Source organism: Salmo trutta, chromosome 14 (genome assembly GCF_901001165.1).
Source record: "Salmo trutta chromosome 14, fSalTru1.1, whole genome shotgun sequence".
NCBI lineage: Eukaryota > Metazoa > Chordata > Actinopteri > Salmoniformes > Salmonidae > Salmo > Salmo trutta.
In genome coordinates, this window is record NC_042970.1 from 18,901,704 (window position 1) to 18,928,928 (window position 27,225).

The window sequence follows — 27,225 nt, forward strand, 5'->3', positions numbered from 1 at the left end:
TGAAGAGACCACAAGAAAGAAATCTGAAGGGGAGAGAGTTAAATTCAGTTGCAATTTAAAAGCCACCCTATATTTATTTAAGGCACTGATGAAAGACATTGTTCCCTGTGAACTCCCGCCCCCGTAGTACCATTAGCATTGTCTTATGCTGTCAGACAGACGGGAGCTACAGTACAGAGAAGTGTCCCATTGAAGACACAAGACACTTCTTACACTGTTGTTGAAAATCAACACCCTTTCAAAAACAGGCTCTTAGATGGGAAGAATCAGAGGCTATCTGCATCACTAATTACACTGAAACCTGCATGAACTCTTCATCAAATTTGCTTCAAATCTTCATTATAGTTTAGATCATAAACCATAGAAATAGGTGTTTATGAATGCACCCTCTCATCTAGCCCCATGCTTAAATGCTAGCCCATTAATATTCCACTACATAATCCTCCTGATCAGACTAACGTATATGATCCCTGGCCGTGACCTCACTCTCTGAGGGTGTCTCAGGGAGAGTGGGATATGCAAAAAAACACTTTTCCATTTCGCAGGTTACACACTTGTACATGTGAAACAGGACAAATATAAGCACCCCCTATTTGACCTTTTGTAATGAGAAGGCCTCTCCACATCAGACCAGTGTAGTGTACTGTACTGTGTTCAGGGCCTGTGGGGCAGGAGGCTGGGTGAGGGGAGGGGAAGGGAGGGGAATGGAGGGGAATCCCAGTCCGGCAGACCTTTGACAGGCAGACCAGGACGTGCGGAGGGGGGAACATTTTATCTGGATATTTCAGCGGTTTCTGAGCCGCCGGCGGGTGACCTGACAGCAGCGTTGCACCGAGACCTTTTTTGTATGCGCTCAATTGTGAGAAGTAAACATAGTGGTGTATCCTGTGTTTGGTAACAGGGTGCGGTGCACAGCTTGGCAGCCCGGGTTGCTTTTAATGCCCCCCACCCCGCCTTGACAATTGGCGCTGTGTACTCATATACAGCCTAATATCCTGCCCTCTCCCAGGCTTATTTTGTTTGGCCGTCCTTATGTGTCATAGAAAACATAACAAGGTGAGCTTTGTCTTGATTGATCGTTATCTCCAGTTGTTGTTTAAGGAATAATAATCCATATTTTGATGGTGAAGCTGAGACTGGGGTCCTCCTCCACTCCTCTGTTACCTACTGTACCCATTTGTTTTGATTTGGAAAAGATTGGGGATATATTACCGTAAATTTCGGACTATAAGCCGCAACTTTTTTCCCAGGCTTTGAACCCCGCGGCTTAAACAATGACGCAGCTAATATATGGATTTTTCCCGCTTTCACATTTTTTTCAAAAAAAACACATTCTGTGACGTGCTCAGTTTTTTGGCGGCATGAAGCTTTCATTAGACCAATGAAATTGCAGAACGGGTTAAGGTCAAACAACTTTTTTGTTTACTGTTTAGATTAAATCGAGCGCCCTCAAACTTCCCATCATTCTGATTACGGTAGTCATTTTGTCACCCTCATCATGGCAAAGACACGGAGAAATGCATATGATGCAGCTTTCAAGTTGAAGGCGATTGATCTGGCTGTTGGAAAAGGAAATAGAGCTGCTGCACGGGAGCTTGGTCTTAATGAGTCGATGATAAGACGTTGGAAACAGCAGCGTGAGGAATTGACTCAGTGCAAAAAGACAACTAAAGCTTACTGCTAATTTATTTTTTTTTGTTACAAGCCGTGTTTCGTTAAAGCCTATTTATTTTTGTTACAAGCCGTGTTTCGTTAAAACCTGTGTAAAGTTCATTTGTTTCAATGTACCGGTAGGCACCTGCGGCTTATAGACATGTGCGGCTTATTTATGTTAAAAAAAATATATTCAGGTGAGCCTAATAGTCCGGAAATTACAGTAGATCATTTCCTCCTGTTTATTGTTCTGACTACACCTCTCTCTCTCTCTCTCTCTCTCTCTCTCTCTCTCTCTCTCTCTCTCGCTCTCTCGCTCTCTCGCTCTCTCTCTCTTTCTCTCTCTGTCTTTCTCTCTCTCTCCTTCCATCTCTCTCTCTCCCTCTCTGTCTTTATCTCGCTCTCTCTCTCTCTCTCTCTGTCTCTGTCTCTCTCTCTCCCTCTCTCTCTCTATTTGTCTCTCTCTCTTTCTCTGTCTCTCTCTCGCTCTCTCTCTGTCTCTCTCTCACTCTCTCTGTCTCTCTCTGTCTCTGTCTCTCTCTCTCCCTCTCTCTGTCTGTCTCTCTCTCTCTGTCTCTCAATTCAATTCAATTAAATTCAAGGGGCTTTATTAGCGTGGAAACATATATTAACATTGCCTTAGCAAGTGACGTAGATAATATACAAAAGTGAAATAAACAAATTCAATTATTAAAGTTAAAGTTAAAAATACGTATTTCAATGAAGACACTAACTTTCTCAGAACGTAGATGTAGTGCTGTAAGATGAGCAAGACTCTGATCTTCAGTCACTCTATGATTCAACTCTACTTGCTGCAACTACTTGAGCGCAGTGCCACGCCTGAGAGAGTTGTGAGACTAGCTGGTGTGGTTATTAAACACTTTGATTTAGTCACACGTTGTTTGCTGAATTATGAATAGGTGTAATTAAAATCCCATGGCTCTTATTATGAATGATTAACTATGTTGTTTAATTGTTTGTCATTTGCCTCCACACTCCTGTTAATTAAGAGAGAGGGGGACATATACAGCACCTGTTCTGAAGTGTGCTCAGACAAACCCACATACTGTAGTGTGCTGAATGTGTTAGAGTTTAGGTGGTAGGGTTTGATGTGTTCGATTGGGATCGTGTGTGTGTGTGTGTGTGTGTGTGTGTGTGTGTGTGTGTGTGTGTGTGTGTGTGTGTGTGTGTGTGTGTGTGTGTGTGTGTGTGTGTGTGTAAACATACTGTATCCTGTATGTGTTAACCTAGGGCCTAACGTGCAAAAGCAAATGTTCAGACATACAGTATACACTGTGATCAGCATGTGTTTGTCCGTTGTATCATCATGTGTTCTTTATATATGAACACACACTAGAACTTGTCTGTTTCTGTGTTCAATCAATATGTACAGTCCGTAAAAGTATGAAAACAATGTATTTTTTGTTTGCCCTGGATTACGCATGTCCTGTGTGTTTGTTTGCTTATGGTGTGTCCCTGTGTGTGTGTGTGTGTGTGTGTGTGTGTGTGTGTGTGTGTGTGTGTGTGTGTGTGTGTGTGTGTGTGTGTGTGTGTGTGTGTGTGTGTGTGTGTGTGTGCGTGTGTGTGTGTGTGTGTGTGTGTGTCGTCCTCAGCAGCAGCAGCAGGCCCAGCAGTTGGCCTTCCAGCAGCAGCTCATGCAGGTCCAACAGCTCCAGCAGCAGCACCTGCTCAACCTCCAGAGACAAGGCCTGCTCACCATCCAGCCTGGACAGACCGCCCTGCCCCTGCACTCGCTCACTCAGGGTCAGTGCTCTACTCTACCGCGCAACACACCTCCACACGGGATTATACTGCGTACCACACCTGCCCCTAGCACCCTCCCCACAAACACACACACATACACACACACAGACACACAGACACACACAGACACACAGACACACAAGCTCTAAAATACCCTACATTCACTTTGTCCCAATGATAAACATCATATTGCATCTGCTTTGACTACAGTATTCACCTTATTTAGTGCCCTCTAACTCTTGTTAGAAGTGTTCCCCATCTACCCCCTTGTTTTATTTATACTGCATGTACTGTGTATCTTCCCTGTTCCTCCCCTTTGACTACCATGGTATAGAGATGCCCTCTCCCCTCCAGCCTCTGTCTTTGGTCTCTCCATTCATACATTTTCCTTAGAATGACATCATACTGGGTGTTGACCAGGGGGAAATGCCTCCTTAGGCTAGAGGAAGAGTGGAACTAATGACTACGGTTACATGCACACAATAATACCATTATTGTGGATAGTCAGATTAATATAATAGTTTATTTAAACATTTACATGTTTTGCAAGAAGAATGATTTCCTTAATAATCCTGTTTCCATGGAAACATCTGAAATGAGGCTACTGATGGGACTTAAATAAATGTTGAGAATCAGCATAAATGTTGGACCACAGCAAACATGTTCTTTTTGCGAAGCCTATTTAAGTTGGGACATATAAAGTTTGTATGTGAAAAGTATTTCTAAGATGTGTACTTTCAGTTTTTCCCAACTCACTTCCCTTTGCGCTACCTGTGATTGCACATACGCTGATCAAATACACTGCTGGAACGCCAATACAGCTGTTTCCATGTCCTAATAACTCAAAAGGTTGCTCAGAAAACCAGCTGTTTTAAGCGGTGTATGCCTACTTTGATTTTGACCTCACGCCGATTAAGATAAGCAGAGTAAGGTGTTTACATGACTAATGCCGTACGCAGCCTACTGCCATAATCAGTTTAATATCGAATTATTAGTGTGCACATAAACATACTCATTGTTACTAAACTGCCACTTAACCTCTCATTGTGAAATATCCCATAAGGGGATGGTGGTGTGAGTCAATGCTTGTTTTTTAGCCAGGAAGTTTATTTCTTTATTTGTTTTTAATATTTTCTTAAGGAGCAGCCCTATGACAAAGCCTCCATACCATTTTGGAACATGACATAGACTATTCATTCTAGGCTAAGACAAACAGTTTTGAAAAAACAAGATAAGGCGATAAAGTGGAAGGGCTGGGGAACTTAGGTAATGGGCAAACAAAAACAGGGTTTGTACAATCATGTTATTGTTTGGACTGTGTATGGAATCCGACGATTGCCATAGGCACAGGCGTGGACCACTAGTGTGCTGCCTGTTAGTGTACGCTTATGAATTACCTTGTTTTGGATATCTGGCAAACACACACACACGCCCTTTTGAGTAAAGCATTATACCAGTGATATGGCAGTTTACTGTTCTTTATGGAGTAGCACAACAGTTACTGGACATCCTGTTGACTGTTTGCTTACGCTTAGTGTCATCAAATATCAGTTAGGCTGTCTCACAGCATGACTAATAGCAACAGGACACTATAACCACACACTCCTGGTTTGTTCAGCCATATTTTGTCAGATGACAGTTTAAGATACAAATAAGGTATCGTTTCTCTTTGTTAATATTTATACAAACTGAAATGAGGAATTGAACCTTACCACACAGTATGTTGGTTGGTTTCACTATTTTACTGAGTTGATCCTGGCTAGCCTGCCCTTGGAAACCATTGATGGTAAGACAGCTGTTAAAACACTTATCATAAGGCTGAGTTTCCCTTCCTATTCTACACATTTTCTGCTTGACTGTTTGAAGTTATTGATGACCTTTCTGTTTTCCACATCACTAAACTCTTTCATGCCTCAGCAGCTGAGACCTACAGAGCTGAGATCTAATCTACTATATTCAGCACGTAGTAAGCAGCACAGCAAGAATGTGTTCTGCTGCTCTGTTTGGACCATGGTGATTATGTGTTTGGACTGAGGCAATGAATTAGGAAGACTTTTATACACTGAGGTGATGATCAGACAGATATGCTTTTCCCCCCCTTTATTCAAATTCAGATATCACAATCAAATTATTTGAAAATTCATTCTCTCATGGCATTATAATTGTATTGTGCTCTCATGGTGTTCTGGGAAAATAGATTTAACAAAAACATTTAACAGCCGCCCTGAATGTTTTAGAATAAGGGGGCGTGTAATGCATACTTTGGAAATATTGTACATGTATAACATGGCTTATTTTTTGTATTGTTTGGTCTTATGCTTACTGGAAATGTTGATATAGACAGTATAAAATATTTTCATTGTGAATAGACATGCATAATCACATAGAGTTATCATTTAATACCAGAAGTAAAGGAAGTCATTTAATACCAGAAGTGAAGGAAGTCATTTAGTACCAGAAGTGAAGGAAGTCATTTAGTACCAGAAGTGAAGGAAGTCATTTAGTACCAGAAGTGAAGGAAGTCATTTAGTACCAGAAGTGAAGGAAGTCATTTAGTACCAGAAGTGAAGTCATTTAGTGCCAGAAGTGAAGTCATTTAGTACCAGAAGTGAAGTCATTTAGTACGAGAAGTGAAGGAAGTCATTTAGTACCAGAAGTGAAGTCATTTAGTACGAGAAGTGAAGGAAGTCATTTAGTACCAGAAGTGAAGGAAGTAATTTAGTACCAGAAGTGAAGGAAGTCATTTAGTACCAGAAGTGAAGGAAGTCATTTAGTACGAGAAGTGAAGGAAGTCATTTAGTACCAGAAGTGAATGAAGTCATTTAGTACCAGAAGTGAAGGAAGTAATTTAGTACCAGAAGTGAAGGAAGTCATTTAGTACCAGAAGTGAAGGAGGTCATTTAGTACCAGAAGTGAAGGAAGTCATTTAGTACCAGAAGTGAAGGAAGTCATTTAGTACCAGAAGTGAAGGAAGTCATTTAGTACCAGAAGTGAAGGAAGTCATTTAGTACGAGAAGTGAAGGAAGTCATTTAGTACCAGAAGTGAAGGAAGTCATTTAGTACCAGAAGTGAAGGAAGTCATTTAGTACCAGAAGTGAAGGAAGTCATTTAGTACCAGAAGTGAAGGAAGTCATTTAGTACCAGAAGTGAAGGAGGTCATTTAGTACCAGAAGTGAAGGAAGTAATTTAGTAGAAGCTTGAAGAGTGCTACTTGGATGACAACCAGTTCTCTTTATCTGGACTTTAATTTGTTTCTCTCGCGGTAAATGTTTTTGACATTAATGTTCAAAGTCTTGGAAGCGGTCAGACAATATCTGTTATAAATTACAACAATGTGTTTGGGGAGGATATAACTCTCATAAATATACATTTGATCCAGCGCCCACCTCCCCTCCTCCCCCCAAAAGCCTTTCCTTTTGACCTGTGGAGAGTGAGTGAGACAGCAGTGTACGCTCCGCTCTCCATTCTCCCAGGTGCAGCTGCCAGGTGTGTGTATGTATGTGCGTGTGCACATGTGTCGCTTCTCGCCTCTCTCCATGCCTGCCTGATTGGCTAAAGTGTGTTTTGTGGCTCCATGGCCACCCAGGTTGCGCTGTAACAGACTGAGCTCTCATCACTGGAGAACATCAGTTAAGTTGTCCAGGAGAGGGCAATAGGACAGTGACAAGACAAATACAAAAAATCTCAGTGCAGCAGCGGCACATCAGGGACAGCGGCAGGTAATACGCTCCCCCAGTCAGTGATTGATTTGGCCAGCAGAGCGACATTGGTAATAGTTCCTGCAGCATTAGGAGTTAACATATTTTAGGCCTAAGGGGTGCATATCACTAGGCCGGTGATTACAGGAACATAAACAGTGATGCACCAGAGGTCTCTGCCGGATGGAACAATAAACTAATAGCGGTGTCACCGTCCCCACATGGTATAGGCTCTGTGTGAAAAGCAACAGCAGAGTTGAAAGAGCCTGAAGCACAGGGGCTATTTTTTATTCTGTGGATGATGGCCTGCAACTGATGTCATTATGCACCTTAAATCAACATTCTGCTTGCTTGAACATGGTCACCTGGGTACGGAGGTACAAGGACAGGAAAAGGTTGAGGAGCACGGCCTGTCTGGGTGCCTAAGCTACCTGCAGAGGTACATTTGAGTTTCCAGGTCGGTGATCAATCAAGTGTCCCAACAACATACATTTTTTAAAGTGCTTGTCTGTATTTCCAACATATAGTGAGTGGAATAGTTTTGTTGAAAAATGGAAAAAGGGAGGATTAACCAATCCTGCATTTGAAAATACTGGTTATACAAAAAAAGATTTAGACATCAGTGTTATACTGTATGTCTACCATAGATTTAGAGATCAGTGTTATACTGTATGTCTACCATAGATTTAGAGATCAGTGTTATACTGTATGTCTACCATAGATTTAGAGATCAGTGTTATACTGTATGTCTACCATAGATTTAGAGATCAGTGTTATACTGTATGTCTACCATAGATTTAGAGATCAGTGTTATACTGTATGTCTACCATAGATTTAGAGATCAGTGTTATACTGTATGTCTACCATAGATTTAGAGATCAATGTTATACTGTATGTCTACCATAGATTTAGACATCAATGTTATACTGTATGTCTACCATAGATTTAGAGATCAGTGTTATACTGTATGTCTACCATAGATTTAGAGATCAATGTTATACTGTATGTCTACCATAGATTTAGACATCAGTGTTATACTGTATGTCTACCATAGATTTAGACATCAGTGTTATACTGTATGTCTACCATAGATTTAGACATCAATGTTATACTGTATGTCTACCATAGATTTAGACATCAGTGTTATACTGTATGTCTACCATAGATTTAGACATCAGTGTTATACTGTATGTCTACCATAGATTTAGACATCAGTGTTATACTGTATGTCTACCATAGATTTAGACATCAGTGTTATACTGTATGTCTACCATGTAAATCAGATGCTGCCTTCTCAGGTAGAATAAAAAGCTGTTTGTCCAAACCTAGAATATAATACTATTTGAGATTTTCATAGCACTACATTTTATTGTCATTCATGGTGTTCTCTTGAACGACCCTCGGTTTCCAGAGATCCAATGAGGACAAGGTAGTTTAATAAGAGTAGGGCGTGGGAGTGGAGGATAGGGGGGAGAGAGAGAAATAAAGGAGACCACTTGGTCCCAGTCCGTTACCTCTGTCATCAGAGGAGTCTATGGGAGCTGTTTCATCTGAGTAAACAGTGGTGTCGGGGTCACCAGGACTGGCTGGTAATTGAGGGAGAGTGGGCTGCCCTGTCAGCCACACAGGCTAAAAATACATCGCCCACTGTCACTGGGCACAAAGTGGGGGGAAAATTATTGTTCCCGCTGTCGAAGCACAGGACACTCGCTCTACCAGTGACCTTCCCCATCCAGACAAACCATCATCATAGAAAACTTTCCCTCCAAGGATCCTTCCCTCCATCAAAAGAACAATGTGCCTTTAATAAGACAAGTGAGAAGCAACAAATGTAGGATTAGCATGCTTTTGTGCAAACAGAATCATTTGGCATGTTTTGTCTGTCAGGGCTGTGTCCTTCGATGAAGGTACATCAAGGAGTAAGACAGAAAGAGAGAATGAGAGAATACAGGGCAGGCAGAATAGAGAAGAGCACGTGGAAAGGTTATTGATTTGTCCTGCAATCATTTCCTGCTCTTTGATATGCAAACGATCTAGTGTGAATTTACAGCAATCTTATCAGACTCATTTCACAGTTCTTAGTCCCTGCATCTCTCCAGAGTCCTTCGCATCATTAGGCCAATGTTCTCCATTACGAGCATAATTAAAATCTTTTGTAGCTTATCAAATGAAATATATTTTTGCTGATCTTATTGAGATCTTCATCTTACAGTTATTTTCCACAACAAGAATAAATTAAGACTAAGCATTTTGCAAAATGTATTACGATCTGGCGCTTGAAAGGGCCACTTCTGGTATCTATAGAGCGAGCGATAAAACATCTGGAGAATATAAACCCACCCGAGATAAGCATGTGCAAATCATCTTTCATTTGTCATTGCTCATTTTGAGAATAGATTTAATTAATTGTAATGTTAACCGAGTGGTCTTGCCCATCGCGCTCCTATTAAATTCACAAATGTGCACACATTCCCATTGGATATTTTAATATTCTATAAAAAATATGGATTAACCAAATACATTTCTGAACCATAATACAAACGGCTAGAGAACATACCCTCACGGGCGGAATATTTTTTTCTTATCAGCTTTTGCCTCATTTATGTCAAATGAAAGCAGGCTTCTCCTGCTAGTGGTAACAGACACTATATATACAGACACATGTACATTGTGTGCAAACAATGGCTAGGTTTTCTCAGACATGGAAACTGGGGTGTACAAATACAGCATTATTCTTCCTCATCCCCAATCTGGCCCAGGGTGTCAGGATGGCTGTCAGACAGCAGCACAGAAAACACGCTCTCTCTGTGTATGTGTTCCGACACAAGAAAATGTCTTCTGTCTTCAAGGGATGTTTCTCTTTAGAAGGCTGCTGTGTTAGCTGCAGTGTGCTTGACTCGTTAAATGAGGTTTAAGTCTTCTGTGTCAATTGGAGGCGGTGCAGAGCTTTAAGTATTTTGCACATTAATGCGCTTTTCAGAATATTACCCCAGGGTCCTGTTTCTGAAGGAGGTGGGGTGGTATGGGCTGTTTTGGTTGTAACATTGCTATTGTAAACTTTTTGTGTGTGTTCTGCCTCTCCTCTTGTAGGAGAAATGATGGTGATTATTCAGATTTCATGCCTTGTCTGGATGTTAATTATTTACTGTGGGCATGAAATGCGTGTGAATGCCAGGGATTTGTGTATACAAACACGCTTCAGATCACAGAGAGAGAGCGGGAGGGTACAAGCACTCTCAGTGCATTACCCTCTAGTGGAATATTTTCTCATTAATACTCAGCTTTGTTTACAGACCCTTTGATTTAATTATGTGACGAAGAGAGTTAGATTAGCTGTTAATTGATTTAATTATCGAATTTGTTTGTTTCAGGCATAAATCCAGCAGAGCTTCAGCAGCTGTGGAAGGAGGTGACGAACTTGAAGGAAGAGAACAACAGCAACGGCCGCCGCGGCCTGGACCTGTCCTCGCCACAACCCCCCAAGAAGCCCCTCCTCAACCAACACGCCTCCACCAATGGACAGTACATGAGCCATTCTCTGAAGAGAGAAGGGTGAGTCTTTTTCTTGTCTGTCGTCCTCTTCCTCCTAACCCAACAGCTTCAGTGTAACACGCTGGGCACAATAGGTTTTATATTTCCAGGGAATGGGTTGTGACTGATTGTATCACTAAGGATGTTCTGCTCATTGATTTAACAACCACAGATTATGATATTCGCCACAATCTGACCTCTTTTTCTAAACTGGGGTGCAACTAGGCATACATGTGTCCTTTCTACTTTATGAAACAAAACTGGAACTCATTATGTGTGACATTCTCTTTACTGTCATCTTTGAATAAAGAAAACAGGAGGCCTACATATTCCCCATTTAAAACTGCAATTCCTTGAAGGGGCCTAAGTTGATGGACATGTTCCCATAGGGCTTTGCCCACAGATGAATATTAATTTATAGTTTGTAAGTACCTTACTGTTTTCATTAAGACACAAGCTTGTTCTGTGTGTCAGAATGCACCTGGGGATTGCAGTGAAACACCTGGGAGCGAGGGAGTGATTTGGACTTTAGATTGCAGTAATGGAAATGGGATCAGCACACTATTAATTAGAGGGTCAAGGGTGCTGTTATTTCAGTTGCACTTAGGAAACTGCAGCTGTGACTTGCAGGGCTCTGTTTGGTTAAATAAAAAATGACCAACGTCCTCTTAACAACAGAAAAACACACACACACTGCAACCTTCGCTTTCCTTCCAGATAGTGACGTTTATGACAACTAGCCTTCTGTAGGTGTGGCGTTCCGAACATATTGACGCAGAGCAATTCAGACACTACAGTTCATTGACTGTATTCTTTATACAAATAGTAATTATCATTATATTAGGTAAGTCAAGTACATTCCAACGTTAATTTGAATATGTCAAACAGAGGCTGTTTAATATTACATGATGTAAAAAATACACTATAAATATTTGAAAAGTATGTTGATACGATGTAAGATCTATGTCAGACAACTCCTCTTTTCACTGGATGCTTGACGTGATATTTGTACGTTTTCAGAAACATTTCCCTGAGCCGCTGTGTCTTTAAGGAAGGAATTAATTTGGCATCCAACACATTGACTTGTTTTCTTGCACTGAGGCGCTGATCTCTGAACTGCTGGTGAGGAGCCTCCAGGCGCCATGAGCTCACTGCACAACATCTGACTTGTGTTTCGCTGATCAAAACCTATGTGTCATTATGAAAGCACTGCAGATGAAAACACGTTTAGCACTATAAACCATCAAGCCTAGGGAGGTGAAGAGCGGTTCAAACACAGACAGGCAGATAGATAGTGTTCTATGGTGGTAATGGAGATCTCACACTGCTCTCAATCGTAATGAGGGAACTTGGAATGCCTTATTTGGAAGCAAATAAATGCTATATGTTTTACTGATTATGGGATACTAGTTTATCACATACACTACCGTTCAAAAGTTTGGGGTCACTTAGGAATGTCCTTGTTTTTGAAAGAAAAGCACATGTCTTGTCCTTTAAAATAACATAAAATTGATCAGAAATGCAGTGTAGACATTGTTAATGTTGTAAATGACTATTGTAGCTGGAAACGGCTGATTTTGTATGGAATATCTACATAGGCGTACAGAGGCCCATTATCAGCAACCATCACTCCTGTGTTCCAATGTCACGTTGTGTTAGCTAATCCAAATGTATCATTTTAAAGGGCTAATTGATCATCAGAAAACCATTTTGCAATTATGTTAGCACAGATGAAAACTGTTGTGCTTCTTAAAGAAGGACTTGTGAGGCGTCTGTTTCTCAAACTAGACACTCTAATGTACTTGTCCTCTTGCTCAGTTGTGCACCGGGGCCTCCCACTCCTCTTTCTATTCTGGTTAGAGCCAGTTTGCGCTGTTCTGTGAAGGGAGTAGTACACAGCGTTGTACGAGATCTTCAGTTTCTTGGCAATTTCTTGCATGGAATAGCCTTCATTTCTCAGAACAAGAATAGACTGATGAGTTTCAGAAGAAAGTTATATGTTTCCGGCCATTTTGAGCCTGTAATCCGAACCCACAAATGCTGATGCTCCAAATACTTAACTAGTCTAAAGAAGGCCAGTTTTATTGCATCTTTAATCAGAAAAACAGTTTTCAGCTGTGCTAACATAATTGCAAAAGGGTTTTCTGATGATCAGTTAGCCTTTTAAAATAATAAACTTGGATTAGCTAACACAACGTGCCATTGGAACACAGGAGTGATGGTTGCTGATAATGGGTCTCTGTACGCCTATGTATATATTCCATACAAAATCTGCCGTTTCCAGCTACAATAGTCATTTACATGAACAATGTCTACACTGTATTTCTGATCAATTTGATGTTATTTTAATGGACAAAACATTTCCTTATCTTTCAAAAACAAGGACATTTCTAAGTGACCCCGACTTTTGAACGGTGGTGTACATTTATTTCAAGATAATGTGAGACATTTTAGGTCAAGTGGTATGAGATCAGTATTTTGACTCCCCTTTCATATATTTTGACTATAAGGTCTTACAGAATGTCCATATTTCGCCTAAACGTTACATGGAAACTCAGATAGACCTCCCCCTGTCCTTTTCACACACTGTTCCAGCCACACGTGCATACGCGCACACACACACACACACACACACACAGACACACACACACACACAGACACACACACACAGCAAGCTCCGGGGGACACCTCTCCTAGCTCACTGCAGACAGTATCCACAGGCTCTGGTGCATCCAGTCTGCTCAGTCAGTCAGTTAGCCAGTCAGTCAGCACTCTAGTCCCTATGGCTGAAGATTAATCGGAGGGGGAAAGATTGACACGCTCCCTCCATCACACGTCTTCAGATGTGAACCAACAACAACAACCATCAGTGGGAAGAGAGAAACAACAAGGCCCAGCTGAAGGCTCCGTGTGTGAAAGGCTTCCCCCGACGCCTTGCGCTCCCTGACAGAGATGAAAAAAGACGTCAACAGCAGTTTAGCACACGTTCAAGTGAAGGAGGCAGTCTGGGGTTGAATATTCAGAGTAGAAACCCAAGCAGGTGATTTCTCACCCGTCTCTGCTGTGGATGGCAAAAAAAGGTTTCCAAACCCGGCTTTAAAATATAGATGACTGACATAAATGAGCATTAAAAAATCCCTATTAAACACTGCATGATGCTTATTTAAATTCATACAACCAATAATCCTTGCTTGTGTTAATTTCCATGTGCTTAAATCATATAACTATAAAGAACATTATTCCTCTATTTTGATGATGCAGACAGCATTCTAATCAGAATCCTTTGGAAGAATAAAAAATTAAGGAAATATTATGTGGCGTGATAATTCCATGCAAGGCTGTGAGAAATGTCTGTTATAATCCAGGGATTTGAATAATCAGGTTTTAGATAATGGCCTGGGCTGGGTGTAAATAGAGAGCATCCACTCATCCTCCCAGCGCTGAACTTAATGAACTTTTAATTGATGTGGTTTTGTAAGTCTTTTTGTCATGCAACAGAAACAAGCCACTCTGCTGATGGACCTGCTTTCCCGTCCGGGCTCAGATTGGTTTACAGCTAGCCCTAAGTACCATGTAGTTAGTTTCATGTGTCATATAAAATCTGCCCAGGCACAGCGACGCCTGCAACTAAAACCTTAAGTGCATCCACAGGCATTATTCACAGCCTTTTCACTTCCGTCTTAAGGAAGGAGGAGAAATTCAATCACTGCCGGCGCAGATGAGACGTTGCTCCAGCTTTTAGCAGCCTCAAAGAGCCCTCACTCACAGACAGGGATCCTGACTGAATCACGCCAATATGGTGAAGGCATGTTTGTCTATCATTCATCCTGGTCTGAGTTTTGGGATGTGAGGAGAGAAATAACCCTGTGAGCCAGATCTCTTAGTTCAATGATTTGCTTATTTAAATGAAATGCATCCAATCTGTATCTGACTTAAATTCTCCATCCCTATGCTGCGCTCATTTTGTGTGAGAGAGAGACTGAGATGGGGAGAGAGAGACATGGAGATGGAGAGAGATGGAGAGAGAGAGAGACATGGAGATAGAGAGACATATATCTCTTTCCCTCTCTCTATCTCCATATCCCTCTCTCTGCGCTCTCAGAAAACAGGGTTCCAAAAGGGTTCTTTGGCTGTCCCCATAGGAGAACCCTTTTTGGTTCCAGGTATACTGTAACTATTTTTGGTTCCAGGTAACCCTTTTGATTTCCATATAGAAACCTTTTTACAGAGGGTTCTACATGGAACCCAAAAGAGTTTTACCTGGAACCAAAAGGGGTTCTACCTGGAACCAGAAAGGGTTCTCTTATGGGGACAGCCAAAGAACCCTTTTGGAACCCTTTTTTCTAAGAGTGTAGAGAGAGGGATATGGAGATAGAGAGATGGAAAGAGATATATGGAGAGAGAGAGAGATATAGAGAGAGAGAAATGGAGATAGAAAGCGAGGGAGAGATGGAGAGAGGGAGAGCTGGAGAGAGGGAGAGCGAGAGCATTCTTCTCACATAGCATTTGGCCCACTTACTTCCCAGCAACCATCAGTAACCACAGCTCAGGGACTTCAGCACAGCAATCTGTTAAGGAGATAAATAATCTGATTTGGCACGACACGCCCCTCTCTTGCCGTTAATTTGTTTTACACACGTAAAATTATAATTAAATAATTACGGGGTAAACCCTTGATTGGCGGGGGGTCTGGAGAGCCCTAGGGAGGCCACAGAAGAGCAGGCAGTCATCGATACCGACTCTGAGAGATGATAGACCGTGTTGTGACTGGCTTTCCAGACAGGCCATGTCCAGACTCTGACCCAGCTTGGTAGAAACATCAATCCTCTCTCTGTTAGCTACCAATAATCACACTGAGTGCCCCAGTGTACTTTATGGTCCCTAGGATCATGCCTTGTTGATGATATAAGTCACTGTCCTCAAAACAGACAGATTGTGTGCTGTGGTTGTCTTTTTGCCGGCATTATGGTATGCCTATGTGTTGTTGGTGTGTACGGATAAACAACACCTGGAAGATTTGGCCATGTTCCGTCTAGGTAGAGAAGCTTTTTGTTCCTATTCTATACAGGATGCAGATGGCATGGTTTCCCTCATTGCTGTTACAAGATCATTAGAGTTATCTTCCCCCAGGCAGCCTGACAATAATAGCATCCTGACAGACCTGCCCAGGGTGCGAGTCACATTTAACTCCACCACAGGATCTGAGAGAGAGAGAGCTGAGGAGAGGAGATGTTTTTTCTCTCCTAGTGCTGAATGAGAATGAGGTCACAATAGGGAGAACCCCCCAGAATCCCAGGCACTTCTCCTATTGCACTAATGTAGCTCATTTGGTGTAAATTCTGTCATTTACCACTGTTTAGTCATCTGCTGTTTAAAAGGGCCTTTCTGCCGCCAGCTCCTTCAAAGTTCTGTGCTCAATGACTCCCAGCACACACTCCACAATTCAATATCTTATTAATACACAATTAACCAACAGGGCTACTCGGAAATAATTTAAAAAGCATCTCTTTAAATATAAAATCAGTGCTACATTCACCAGTCCACACATTTTCTTGTTAAAAAGTAATTATAATATTTATTCTACCATCTATTTATTAGCTGTATCAAAACAGAGGTCTTAATGCATATGCATAATTCATATATATTTTTTATATTTCAGATTTTTTGAATGTTAAACACATTCATGAATGCTTCACTGCTCCCTAATTGCAATGCAATTATCACATGTTATGAACAATGTGAACTCTTAAGCAAGTAATTATAACACAAGAAAACCTGTGACGACCCTCTTGAGGTAAAGCTTTGCTTCTTTATTTTTAATGCATTGCAGATGGGTGCGTTAGGAATGGTTCAATTTTGCGAGGGATTTTTAACAGTCATCCTAATGAGAGCAAAATACACACAGAGCATCTCCATATGAATCTGTGAGGATTTGGGTCTAAGGAATCTTCCCTTGCCATCTCCCTTCTCAGCCTCCTGCAGAACGGGCCAGTATGTAAGCTGCAGTGGTGTGCTAGACTACAGGGCCACTAGAAACACAGGTGGTAGTGATACAGGACAGTCCCCCAGGCTCGTGTAGCTGAGACTTGTGTGGCTTGTACAGTGTCTGTCTCCATATGGGAGACTGTCTCGTTCTCTACACGTGCATGCCTCTGCATCATACTGTTTCGACTTGCAACGCTATATGGAAGTTGTTGTATAGTTTGTTTATCTGGACGGTCCTGGTATTTACAGCTGATGTTGTGAAGCCGTAAGCCGCTCCTCGCGTTTGGCCCTTGCTGACGTCGGTTGGTCCGTCCGTTGACCGGTAAATAAACTGCTAGCAGACGGGAGTGTTTGGTGTTTACTGTTTGTGCTTGACGGGAGGCTGGCAGATAGATTTGGGGGGCTTCCTGTTGTCTGTTCCTCCAGGTGGATTCTGGGAAAGGGTTCAGCAGTAAGGTCTTAGGGAACCCCTGGCTGCCTGGATCAAAGTGGGCAGCTACTCGGATCACTGACAGTAAATAATGACATATTGATTGCTTTTGGTCCCTCTCACAAGGACTGCCCCTACAAGGACCACCCCCTCCAGCCAGGGAGGAAGCAGAGATCACAAAGCTATACTGATTTCACACTGCCCGCAGTTCAAAGGTCAACTCAAAGGAAGGCTTTTGTGTTGAGACAACACAAGGGGAATTCTCACCAAACCCATCAACATCCTCAACTTTAAGTGGTGTACTTCTGTAACATGCCAATGAGACATTGTTCGCACTGACACTGTTAATAAGTAGGAATTAATGTATGTGTTTCTCTCTTTGCCTGTCTCTTACAGATCCACGCTAGACGACTACCACCACTCTCACCACAGTCACCCGCTCTATGGGCACGGGGTTTGCAAGTGGCCTGGATGCGAGGCGGTGTTTGAGGACTTCCAGTCATTCCTGAAGTAAGTTTCATAGCTTTTATGCTGCATCTCTCTGTTCTGTTTTCTTCGTCAGACATTCCAGTGCCTTGTCTAAGTTCCCCCTCCGCTTGGCCCTCTTCTTGGGCCGATCGGGGCTTAGTGACACTACAGGTGCAACGGGTTATTTGTGTGTGTGTTTGTGCGTGTGTGTGTGTGTGTGTGTGTGTGTGTGTGTGTGTGTGTGTGTGTGTGTGTGTGTGTGTGTGTGTGTGTGTGTGTGTGTGTGTGTGAGTGGATGCTAGGTGTGTTGTTGTTCCTCTATGATAGTGATGGGGTGTGGTCTCCACTGGGCCCTGCAGGGGCCTCTAATTCCTGTGATAAGTGCAGTCCCCATGGTGATTCTGGCCATTTTTCCAAAACAAACAACGGGAGAATGTTTATCTGTGGCAGCCGACACTCAGGGAGCTCCGCATGTTTGTCCTTGTCACTGGACAGGGATTTGTGCTTTTGCTTTCCTCACTCAGCTCTTTCTGTCTTTCCCTTGCTTTCTTTCTCTCTCGCTCTGTTTGCTGTTCTCTTCTTCTCTCCTGCTGTCTTTCTCTTGCTCTGAATCTCTTTTTGTCTCTCAACTGCCTAACTAGCTGTATCTCTATTTCACCCCTTAATAACAGCACCAGCACTAACTTATTTTCACGTCTTGTACTTAGTCAGATTCAGTAGTTCTACTCATCAACAAACTCAATCAATACCATGCCCACTGGACCCTCTCAAACTGAACTAGTCTCAGGGTTTTGGCTTCTTCTCCTAATTCATATCCACTTTGAATTGGGCCTTCGTTGTACAGTGTCATCCCCTGTATAGGCCTAACCCAGGTTTACTAAGTAACCTTGTGTGCAGTGTTCTATGGGTAATCCAACACATAACACCACCATGGCTACAGAGACAGAGGATAAAACATCTGTGCTGTGGCAGCAGATCAATGGGTGTCTGTTGCCCCGGATTAGTAGCACTTTAAACAAGATATGACACAATTCCATTATCCTGGGCCTAGCAGTCACAGCACACAGAGGTCCCTCACAAACACACAGGAGATAGGTGGAAGCTTTACGGTCACTTACAGTTCTGCTGTTCCTACTCTGTGTTTAACTTCTCATTTCATCGTATGCAACCAGCCACTTTCAGAGAAGATGGTTTTAAAAAGTGCCCTAAAATGTTTGCAGCACCACAAAACACATTTGAAATCGTTTTTAATGATAATAATGTGAGCTACCTTGGATTTCAGTTTACAGAGAGAAATCACAGAAAGTTTGAGTCGTTTTTTTTTACTCTGTTTATAACACATTTCACCAAGTTGTTCATTACAAATGACAAATTAGTCTCAAGTTGTTCATTACAAATGACAAATTAGTCTCAAGTTGTTCATTACAAATTAGTCTCTTTTTTCTCCCTCAACATTTCAGTTTTGTGAGTGTTCTCTTCAATCCATCACTATGTATTGTATTCTGACATTGCCTCACCCTTTGTTTATAGAAGAGAAGGAATTACAATCTGTGCGCCAGGTAAAGCTCTCCTTAGAAAAAAGTATCTAAGTCACTCTGCTATGTTTTTACAAGTGTTGTTATCATGGCAACATCTTGTTTACTTTAGTTGCCTGCCTAAACTGCTTGGAACATGTTAAGAAAACATTGGAAGATTCTCCACAAAGCTGCCTTTGTTTAACAGCAGACAAGAGAATGAGCAGCTAACCAAGGTGTTAACTCTCAAACCCTTAACCACTTCCACATGAAACCCAGAGACTGATGCTTACTCCACGTTTCCAAGAGAATCACAAATACAAACAAACAAAAAATCAGGCATATGCTAATAACACCTTAACAAAAGATTGTTGGAGCGGATAGATATGGTGGAAGTGAACCGGAGGAGACAGTAGAGACAGTGTGTATAGGAGACAGCAGAACACCGAGTACTGTATTGGAGAGTGGGAAAGGTGAGGAGGACTCTAACGTCAACCAGATTTCAGCTGGGCATGCCAGCAGTAACAACTAACACGGGACTGAAGTGTGTTTTAAACTGGGTGCGTATTTATTATGCATTTTAAAGACAACATACCTACATGCACTATCTTGATAAATAAAAAGGGTCAAATCCTATTCCTGTTTTCAATCCAGTGCTGTGTGGGGTGGGGTCTGGTTCACAGCAGAGATTGGTGAGGGTCAAGAACCCCTCTTCAGTGACCATTCAAAGGTCACAGCTAGTGAAACACTGCACTGCCCTCTAGTGCTGCTCCCTCTGCCTCTCTCTGTCACTCATAAAACTAACTGACTCATACCGCAACACTCTCTGACAATTGCTTAAAAAAGAATAGGCTATTTGGTGGATATAAATTATTTTGTAGACAATGTTATTTTTCATATTTCTCAACACGTGTCCTAAAAATTGTTTCTTACAAATCATAGAAAAAATATTAGTGAATATTTCATATTTAAAAATCAGGTTTTAACTGATGTGCAAATAGTTTTATAAAAACTATGAAAATAAACATTCTAATTTACACAATGGTCAGCTATATGGACATGTGGCATCGGGCTGGTCCAAAGTAGCGGGTCCAGTATATATAATTAAAACCAATAAAAAAGGAAAGCAGCCTAAATTATATGTAAAAAGCTGACTTTAAGGAATGTCTATTTAACTTGTTTTATTGTGTCAATTTACATTAGGGGCTGTCATCCTGCCAGAAAGCTTTTAAAATCTGCTTAATTTATGGTACAGAAAGTGACACATGCCAACATTCATAGTCTCTCTCGATACCAATTCCCTGTATCCCCAGCCAGCTCCCTGTATCCCCAACTAGCTCCCTGTAACCCCAGCTAGTACCCTGTATCCCCAGCCAGCTCCCTGTATCCCCAGCTAGCGCCCTGTATCCCCAGCTAGCTCCCTGTATCACCAGCCAGCTCCCTGTATCCCCAGCTAGCACCCTGTATCCCCAGCCAGCTCCCTGTATCCCCAGCCAGCCCCCTGTATCCCCAGCTAGCCCTCTGTATCCCCAGCCAGCTCCCTGTATCCCCAGCCATCTCCCTGTATCCCCAGCCAGCTCCCTGTATCCACAGCTAGCTCCCTGTATCCCCAGCCAGCTCCCTGTATCCCCAGCCAGCCCCCTGTATCCCCAGCTAGCGCCCTGTATCCCCAGCTAGCGCCCTGTATCCCCAGCTAGTGCCCTGTATCCCCAGCCATCTCCCTGTATCCCCAGCTAGTGCCCTGTATCCCCAGCCAGCTCCCTGTATCCCCAGCTAGCCCCCTGTATCCCCAGCTAGCCCCCTGTATCCCCAGCTAGCACCCTGTATCCCCAGCTAGCGCCCTGTATCCCCAGCCATCTCCCTGTATCCCCAGCCATCACCCTGTATCCCCAGCCATCTCCCTGTATCCCCAGCTAGCTCCCTGTATCCCCAGCCATCTCCCTGTATCCCCAGCCATCTCCCTGTATCCCCAGCTAGCTCCCTGTATCCCCAGCCATCACCCTGTATCCCCAGCTAGCTCCCTGTATCCCCAGCCATCCCCCTGTATCCCCAGCTAGCTTCCTGTATCCCCAACTAGCTTCCTGTATCCCCAACTAGCTCCCTGTATCCCCAGCCATTTCCCTGTATCCCCAGCCATCTCCCTGTATCCCCAGCCAGCTCCCTGTATCCCCAACTAGCTTCCTGTATCCCCAGCCAGCTCCCTGTATCCCCAGCCAGCTCCCTGTATCCCCAGCCATCTCCCTGTATCCCCAGCTAGCTCCCTGTATCCCCAGTTAGCTCCCTGTATCCCCAGCTAGCTTCCTGTATCCCCAACTAGCTTCCTGTATCCCCAGCCATCTCCCTGTATCCCCAGCCATCTCCCTGTATCCCCAGCCATCTCCCTGTATCCCCAGCCAGCTTCCTGTATCCCCAGCCAGCCCCCTGTATCCCCAGCTAGCGCCCTGTATCCCCAGCTAGCGCCCTGTATCCCCAGCTAGTGCCCTGTATCCCCAGCCATCTCCCTGTATCCCCAGCTAGTGCCCTGTATCCCCAGCCAGCTCCCTGTATCCCCAGCTAGCCCCCTGTATCCCCAGCTAGCCCCCTGTATCCCCAGCTAGCACCCTGTATCCCCAGCTAGCGCCCTGTATCCCCAGCCATCTCCCTGTATCCCCAGCCATCACCCTGTATCCCCAGCCATCTCCCTGTATCCCCAGCTAGCTCCCTGTATCCCCAGCCATCTCCCTGTATCCCCAGCTAGCTCCCTGTATCCCCAGCCATCACCCTGTATCCCCAGCTAGCTCCCTGTATCCCCAGCCATCCCCCTGTATCCCCAGCTAGCTTCCTGTATCCCCAACTAGCTTCCTGTATCCCCAACTAGCTCCCTGTATCCCCAGCCATTTCCCTGTATCCCCAGCCATCTCCCTGTATCCCCAGCCAGCTCCCTGTATCCCCAACTAGCTTCCTGTATCCCCAGCCAGCTCCCTGTATCCCCAGCCAGCTCCCTGTATCCCCAGCCATCTCCCTGTATCCCCAGCTAGCTCCCTGTATCCCCAGTTAGCTCCCTGTATCCCCAGCTAGCTTCCTGTATCCCCAACTAGCTTCCTGTATCCCCAGCCATCTCCCTGTATCCCCAGCCATCTCCCTGTATCCCCAGCCATCTCCCTGTATCCCCAGCCAGCTTCCTGTATCCCCAGCTAGCTCCCTGTATCCCCAGCTAGCTTCCTGTATCCCCAGCCAGCTCCCTGTATCCCCAGCCAGCTCCCTGTATCCCCAGCCATCTCCCTGTATCCCCAGCCATCTCCCTGTATCCCCAGCTAGCTCCCTGTATCCCCAGCTAGCTCCCTGTATCCCCATCTAGCTTCCTGTATCCCCAACTAGCTTCCTGTATCCCCAGCCATCTCCCTGTATCCCCAGCCATCTCCCTGTATCCCCAGCCATCGCCCTGTATCCCCAGCTAGCTTCCTGTATCCCCAGCTAGCTCCCTGTATCCCCAGCTAGCTTCCTGTATCCCCAACTAGCTTCCTGTATCCCCAGCCATCTCCCTGTATCCCCAGCCATCTCCCTGTATCCCCAGCCATCGCCCTGTATCCCCAGCTAGCTTCCTGTATCCCCAGCCAGCTCCCTGTATCCCCAGCTAGCTTCCTGTATCCCCAGCCATCTCCCTGTATCCCCAGCTAGCTTCCTGTATCCCCAGCCATCTCCCTGTATCCCCAGCTAGCTTCCTGTATCCCCAGCCATCTCCCTGTATCCCCAGCTAGCTTCCTGTATCCCCAGCCATCTCCCTGTATCCCCAGCCAGCTCCCTGTATCCCCAGCTAGCTTCCTGTATCCCCAGCCATCTCCCTGTATCCCCAGCTAGCTTACTGTATCCCCAGCTAGCTCCCTGTATCCCCAGCTAGCACCCTGTATCCCCAGCTAGCTCCCTGTATCCCCAGCCATCTCCCTGTATCCCCAGCTAGCTTCCTGTATCCCCAGCCAGCTGCCTGTATCCCCAGCTAGCTTCCTGTATCCCCAGCCATCTCCCTGTATCCCCAGCTAGCTTCCTGTATCCCCAGCCATCTCCCTGTATCCCCAGCTAGCTTCCTGTATCCCCAGCCATCTCCCTGTATCCCCAGCTAGCTTCCTGTATCCCCAGCCATCTCCCTGTATCCCCAGCTAGCTCCCTGTATCCAGATGCTCTTTGCATGGCTGCATTAGGAGCCATTTGAATATTTCATTTCCTATTAATTATGCACTGTGGCTCTCCATATCATTAGAATAAAAAAATATATAATGTAACAAAGGATGAAAAGAAGCAAGGTGCATGGTTTCTGTGAACAGAGAAATTCTAAAGCTCATCACGTAGGGCACCCTTTATTGAAAATGTGGTCTATGCCGTTTAAATTGAAGTTGAAACGTCTTTACTTACTCCTTTTTTTCTTTCAAATTTTAGTTAGACATTCTGAAATGTTTACCAGTTTCAATTCCCAACCTACTTAATTAAATGGCCTTTTATTTAATTAAGATAAATGTAAAGCTGAGAGTGGACAAAATTGATTTCAGCAGCCATGGTTATCGTCTACACTTTCCTTAGATATGCCTTTTCTAATTTCTGTCTTTTTGTCAAAATAATACAATTGAAATACTGAATATACATATACAGTAATTCAGTAATTACAGTAATTCATATATATATATAACACGGCCATCTGAAAAGCAGTGTATTTTCCATGAAGATTTTAATTCCAAGGCTGAAAATAGTCCACTAGAAGCGAAACCTTCACATCCAAGCAGAATGCCATCCATTTCCCTTCCTTCACATATCTCTGTTTTGTGTGTGTCTGTGTGTGTTTTAATGCACAAACGTGTTGTCTGTATGTTAAGCAATCAGCCCACAACAAAACTGCCAGGGAGGCCTTTAGATTTATTGAGCCATCATATCAGTCCGGCCTGTCACTGCTTCTGCACCGGTCAGGTCTGGCTACATTTGATTTGCAGTAAATGACAGAAAAAGTGCATTTGAGAAGACAGGCACGTCGCACACCATTCCTTCCTCCGCCGGCGCTACTGTGAGCGCGTAGAGGCATGCCTAGTGACAGTGACCTATATGGTCACCGAAGATGTGATATAATTTATGATATATATAATATATTGGATCCATTAGCGAGCATAATGAAGTAGTGAAATGAAAGGGTATTTGTGAAATCAGTTCAAACATCCTGCTCGGATTATGATTAAATGATTAATGAAATGCCCCTGCATAAGCATTTTCAAACAGTAATTCATGCAGAGGCTGATAAAAATCCTCCAATCATATTTCCTTCACTTGTGAACCTTATCTCTACCATTTTATATAAATCACGGGAAAAACCCTGTCTGCTGCTGGGCAAGCTACTTATTTAGATTAGTTATAAACGTGCAGAAAAAGAGAACATCTTTGCAGAATAAAATAATCATGCATAATTATATTCATAAGGCAAGTTTTTGACAGATTCCATCTATCTTCTTCTTGTTGTCCTTTGCCTTTCCTTCTGGCTTCATTTGAGATCTCTAAATCTTGATGACATAATTAACCGAAAAATACACCAAAATAAGGAGAATGTGCCGACCAGAGAAGGATGGTGCCATCTTTAAAGAGAAAGGGTGCACACTGAAGCACTGCATAATTTACTAAATGAAACCAACCTCAAATTCTTAAGTCATTTTTCTTATCTATGAAGTTAAGTTTGAGCAGATATGGCCACCTCATGAAATATGGATTCCATTCTTCTTTGCTTAAAGGATTATTCCTTTTCAGGTTATGCATATATTGTTATACAAATCCTGGTAATATTTGGGTAGTTTGATACTTCTAGATCTGCACAGTCTTTACCCATTATTATATGTGCGTGTGTACACCAGACATTCCTACGTTATTCCCACAGTACCCGTACAGAGGAATTACTAGATCACGTAATCGCATAAAGCATGATAGGATTTGTGTCAAATTGTATAAAAGGCTGCAGTTAAACCATGTGAAGACACACTGAGCTGAGAATCTTTGTTTTCTCTTTTCTCTCAGGCATCTCAACAATGAGCACGCCCTGGACGACAGGAGCACAGCCCAGTGCCGGGTGCAAATGCAGGTTGTACAGCAGCTGGAACTGCAGGTATTGTCTCCAGTTTTGTTTTCGCCCCAAATATTTGTGGCTCCTTTCCTGACACTTCCTCTGTCTACTGCCCCCTCCTTGTCTCGCAGTAATGAACCATGGGTCACACATGGAGGGGGGGTGGAAGAATGAAATGATTTTGTACATTTGTGAGTAACCAGTCATTAAAAATGTGTTATGTATGCATGGCAGCCAAGCAAAGATATATGAAGGGCCCCGGGGCTAAGTAGAGAAGATAATTATATTTTGAATTTTACTGGGTTTTAAAGATATTTATTACTTTTAACTGTTTGGCACCAACAATAAAACACTTATTGAAATGCTCAGGCAGTAGCCAACGATGGGCGGTCGACTGGGTTTATTGGAATAGGAAGATGCAAAATGTCTCACAAATAACGGCGATCAGAGATATTAATGTAGTCATCAGTATGAGTGGCCTGATAGGCACTTCTTCCCTAAGACGGACCCTGGAAATATGCAATCAGTATGTACATTAAGTATAATGTACATTAAGTATGCACTTATGGAAAAATGGATGGGACACTGTTGGTCCATTAGTGTGTGTTGGTAAGGGTCTGTGGAGAGGTGGGTTTGAACACTTTCTAACTGGTCACTATAAAACCGTTCCTTCTAGGCTGGAGTCAGGTGTCTCTGTGGAAGGTTTGCACATGTTTTATTACAACTGAAAGGTAGACACAACAAACCATGCCATTAACTAACTGTTATTTTTGTCCATTTTTTTGTTGCTACGCAGGCTTTCGAATCAATGGCATGTTTATGTATAACATATTATGTGCTGTATACAGTAGACTTAAGGTACAACGTTTCATGATTAACAGAATTGTAACCTTGAACGATGAGGTTACATGTTCAGTTCCTTAAGCATTGCACCACACTACCGTCATACTCATTATTTCCGCTCTGGTTGTGTGTCATTGAGAGAGACTCAAAGAGTGAGAATTTATCAGACACGTCCTCCTCCTAACCCAGCATATCTCTATAATCTGACCTGGCAGCTACTGTAAAAAAGAGAGGACAGTTTAGGACATGCAGGCAGATCCAGAGTTTGTTATTGGCAATGGGACACAGATTATACAGATATTCTATCGTAATTTGAACAGTTTCTCACTGCAGGAAAATAATCTTGCAGCAACAGGAAATGTGGACTATTATATGGATTCTAATTAATCAACATTTTTCTAGGCGTTGATACATTTTTCATAATGGAAAATTCTCTGCGACAACAGAGTGATCAAATTAAGACAAAACATTTGTAGTTTGACCTTGAAGAAGAGACATGGCAAGGTAGACTCGTGCATGACGTCTGAAGTATCAAAATGCACAAAGGTTTATCATCACATCAGCCTAGCGTATTATACAACTACTTCCTACTGGATATATGACAAACAGTGAGAAAGAACATCATGTGTTGGATTGTACTACAGACGATTAGATTTTTGTTCGTAAAGGATTTCATTTGTTACTTCTCATTACAGCTAGCGAAAGACAAAGAGCGTCTGCAAGCCATGATGACGCATCTCCACGTCAAATCCACGGAGCCCAAACCCACCCCACAGCCAGTGAGTAGCAGCTCTGTCATGTGCCTGTTTCCTTCATTATTCTTCTCTCATTTGTCTAATTGTCTCACATATATTTATTAATTTATATCCTCATCTCTTTATTTATCTGTTAAACAAAAGCAGCTGCTCATTTGAGAGGAGACGTTAATATTGTTTTGATCACATGTGTTGACATCCCAGATAACATTTTGTTCTGATTATTAACTCAGAGCACATGGTATTCCGTAGTGCCTGAACTGATGTTGGTATGAGCAGACAACATAAACCTCTGTAGTATATTCCATTGTAGCTCAGTTGGTAAAGCATGGTAACACCAGAGTAGTGGCTTCAATTCCTGGCACCACCCATATGTAATATATGTGCATGCCTGACCGTAAGTCGCTTTGGATAAAAGTTTCTGCTAAATGGCATATATACAGTACCAGTCGAAAGTTTGGACACACCTACTCATTCAAGGGGTTTTCTTTATTTTTACTATTTTCTACATTGTAAAATA

The 27,225-nt window shown here is 43.1% G+C and overlaps 1 protein-coding gene across 9 annotated transcripts in view; it reads left to right on the plus strand.

Moving 5' to 3' along the window:
• The window catches only part of LOC115207551 (forkhead box protein P1-B), a 241,771-nt gene that overhangs the window by 191,371 nt on the left and 23,175 nt on the right, over positions 1-27,225 (plus strand). For 7 of the 9 annotated variants that reach the window (XM_029774728.1, XM_029774722.1, XM_029774721.1 and 4 more), the window contains 5 exons: positions 3,267-3,417; positions 10,487-10,667; positions 17,458-17,571; positions 25,062-25,149; positions 26,646-26,729. In XM_029774728.1, coding sequence (XP_029630588.1) covers positions 3,267-3,417; positions 10,487-10,667; positions 17,458-17,571; positions 25,062-25,149; positions 26,646-26,729 — 618 coding nt within the window. The remainder of the gene's footprint in view (positions 1-3,266; positions 3,418-10,486; positions 10,668-17,457; positions 17,572-25,061; positions 25,150-26,645; positions 26,730-27,225) is intronic. The other 2 variants (XM_029774727.1, XM_029774729.1) reach the window with 1 other exon arrangement.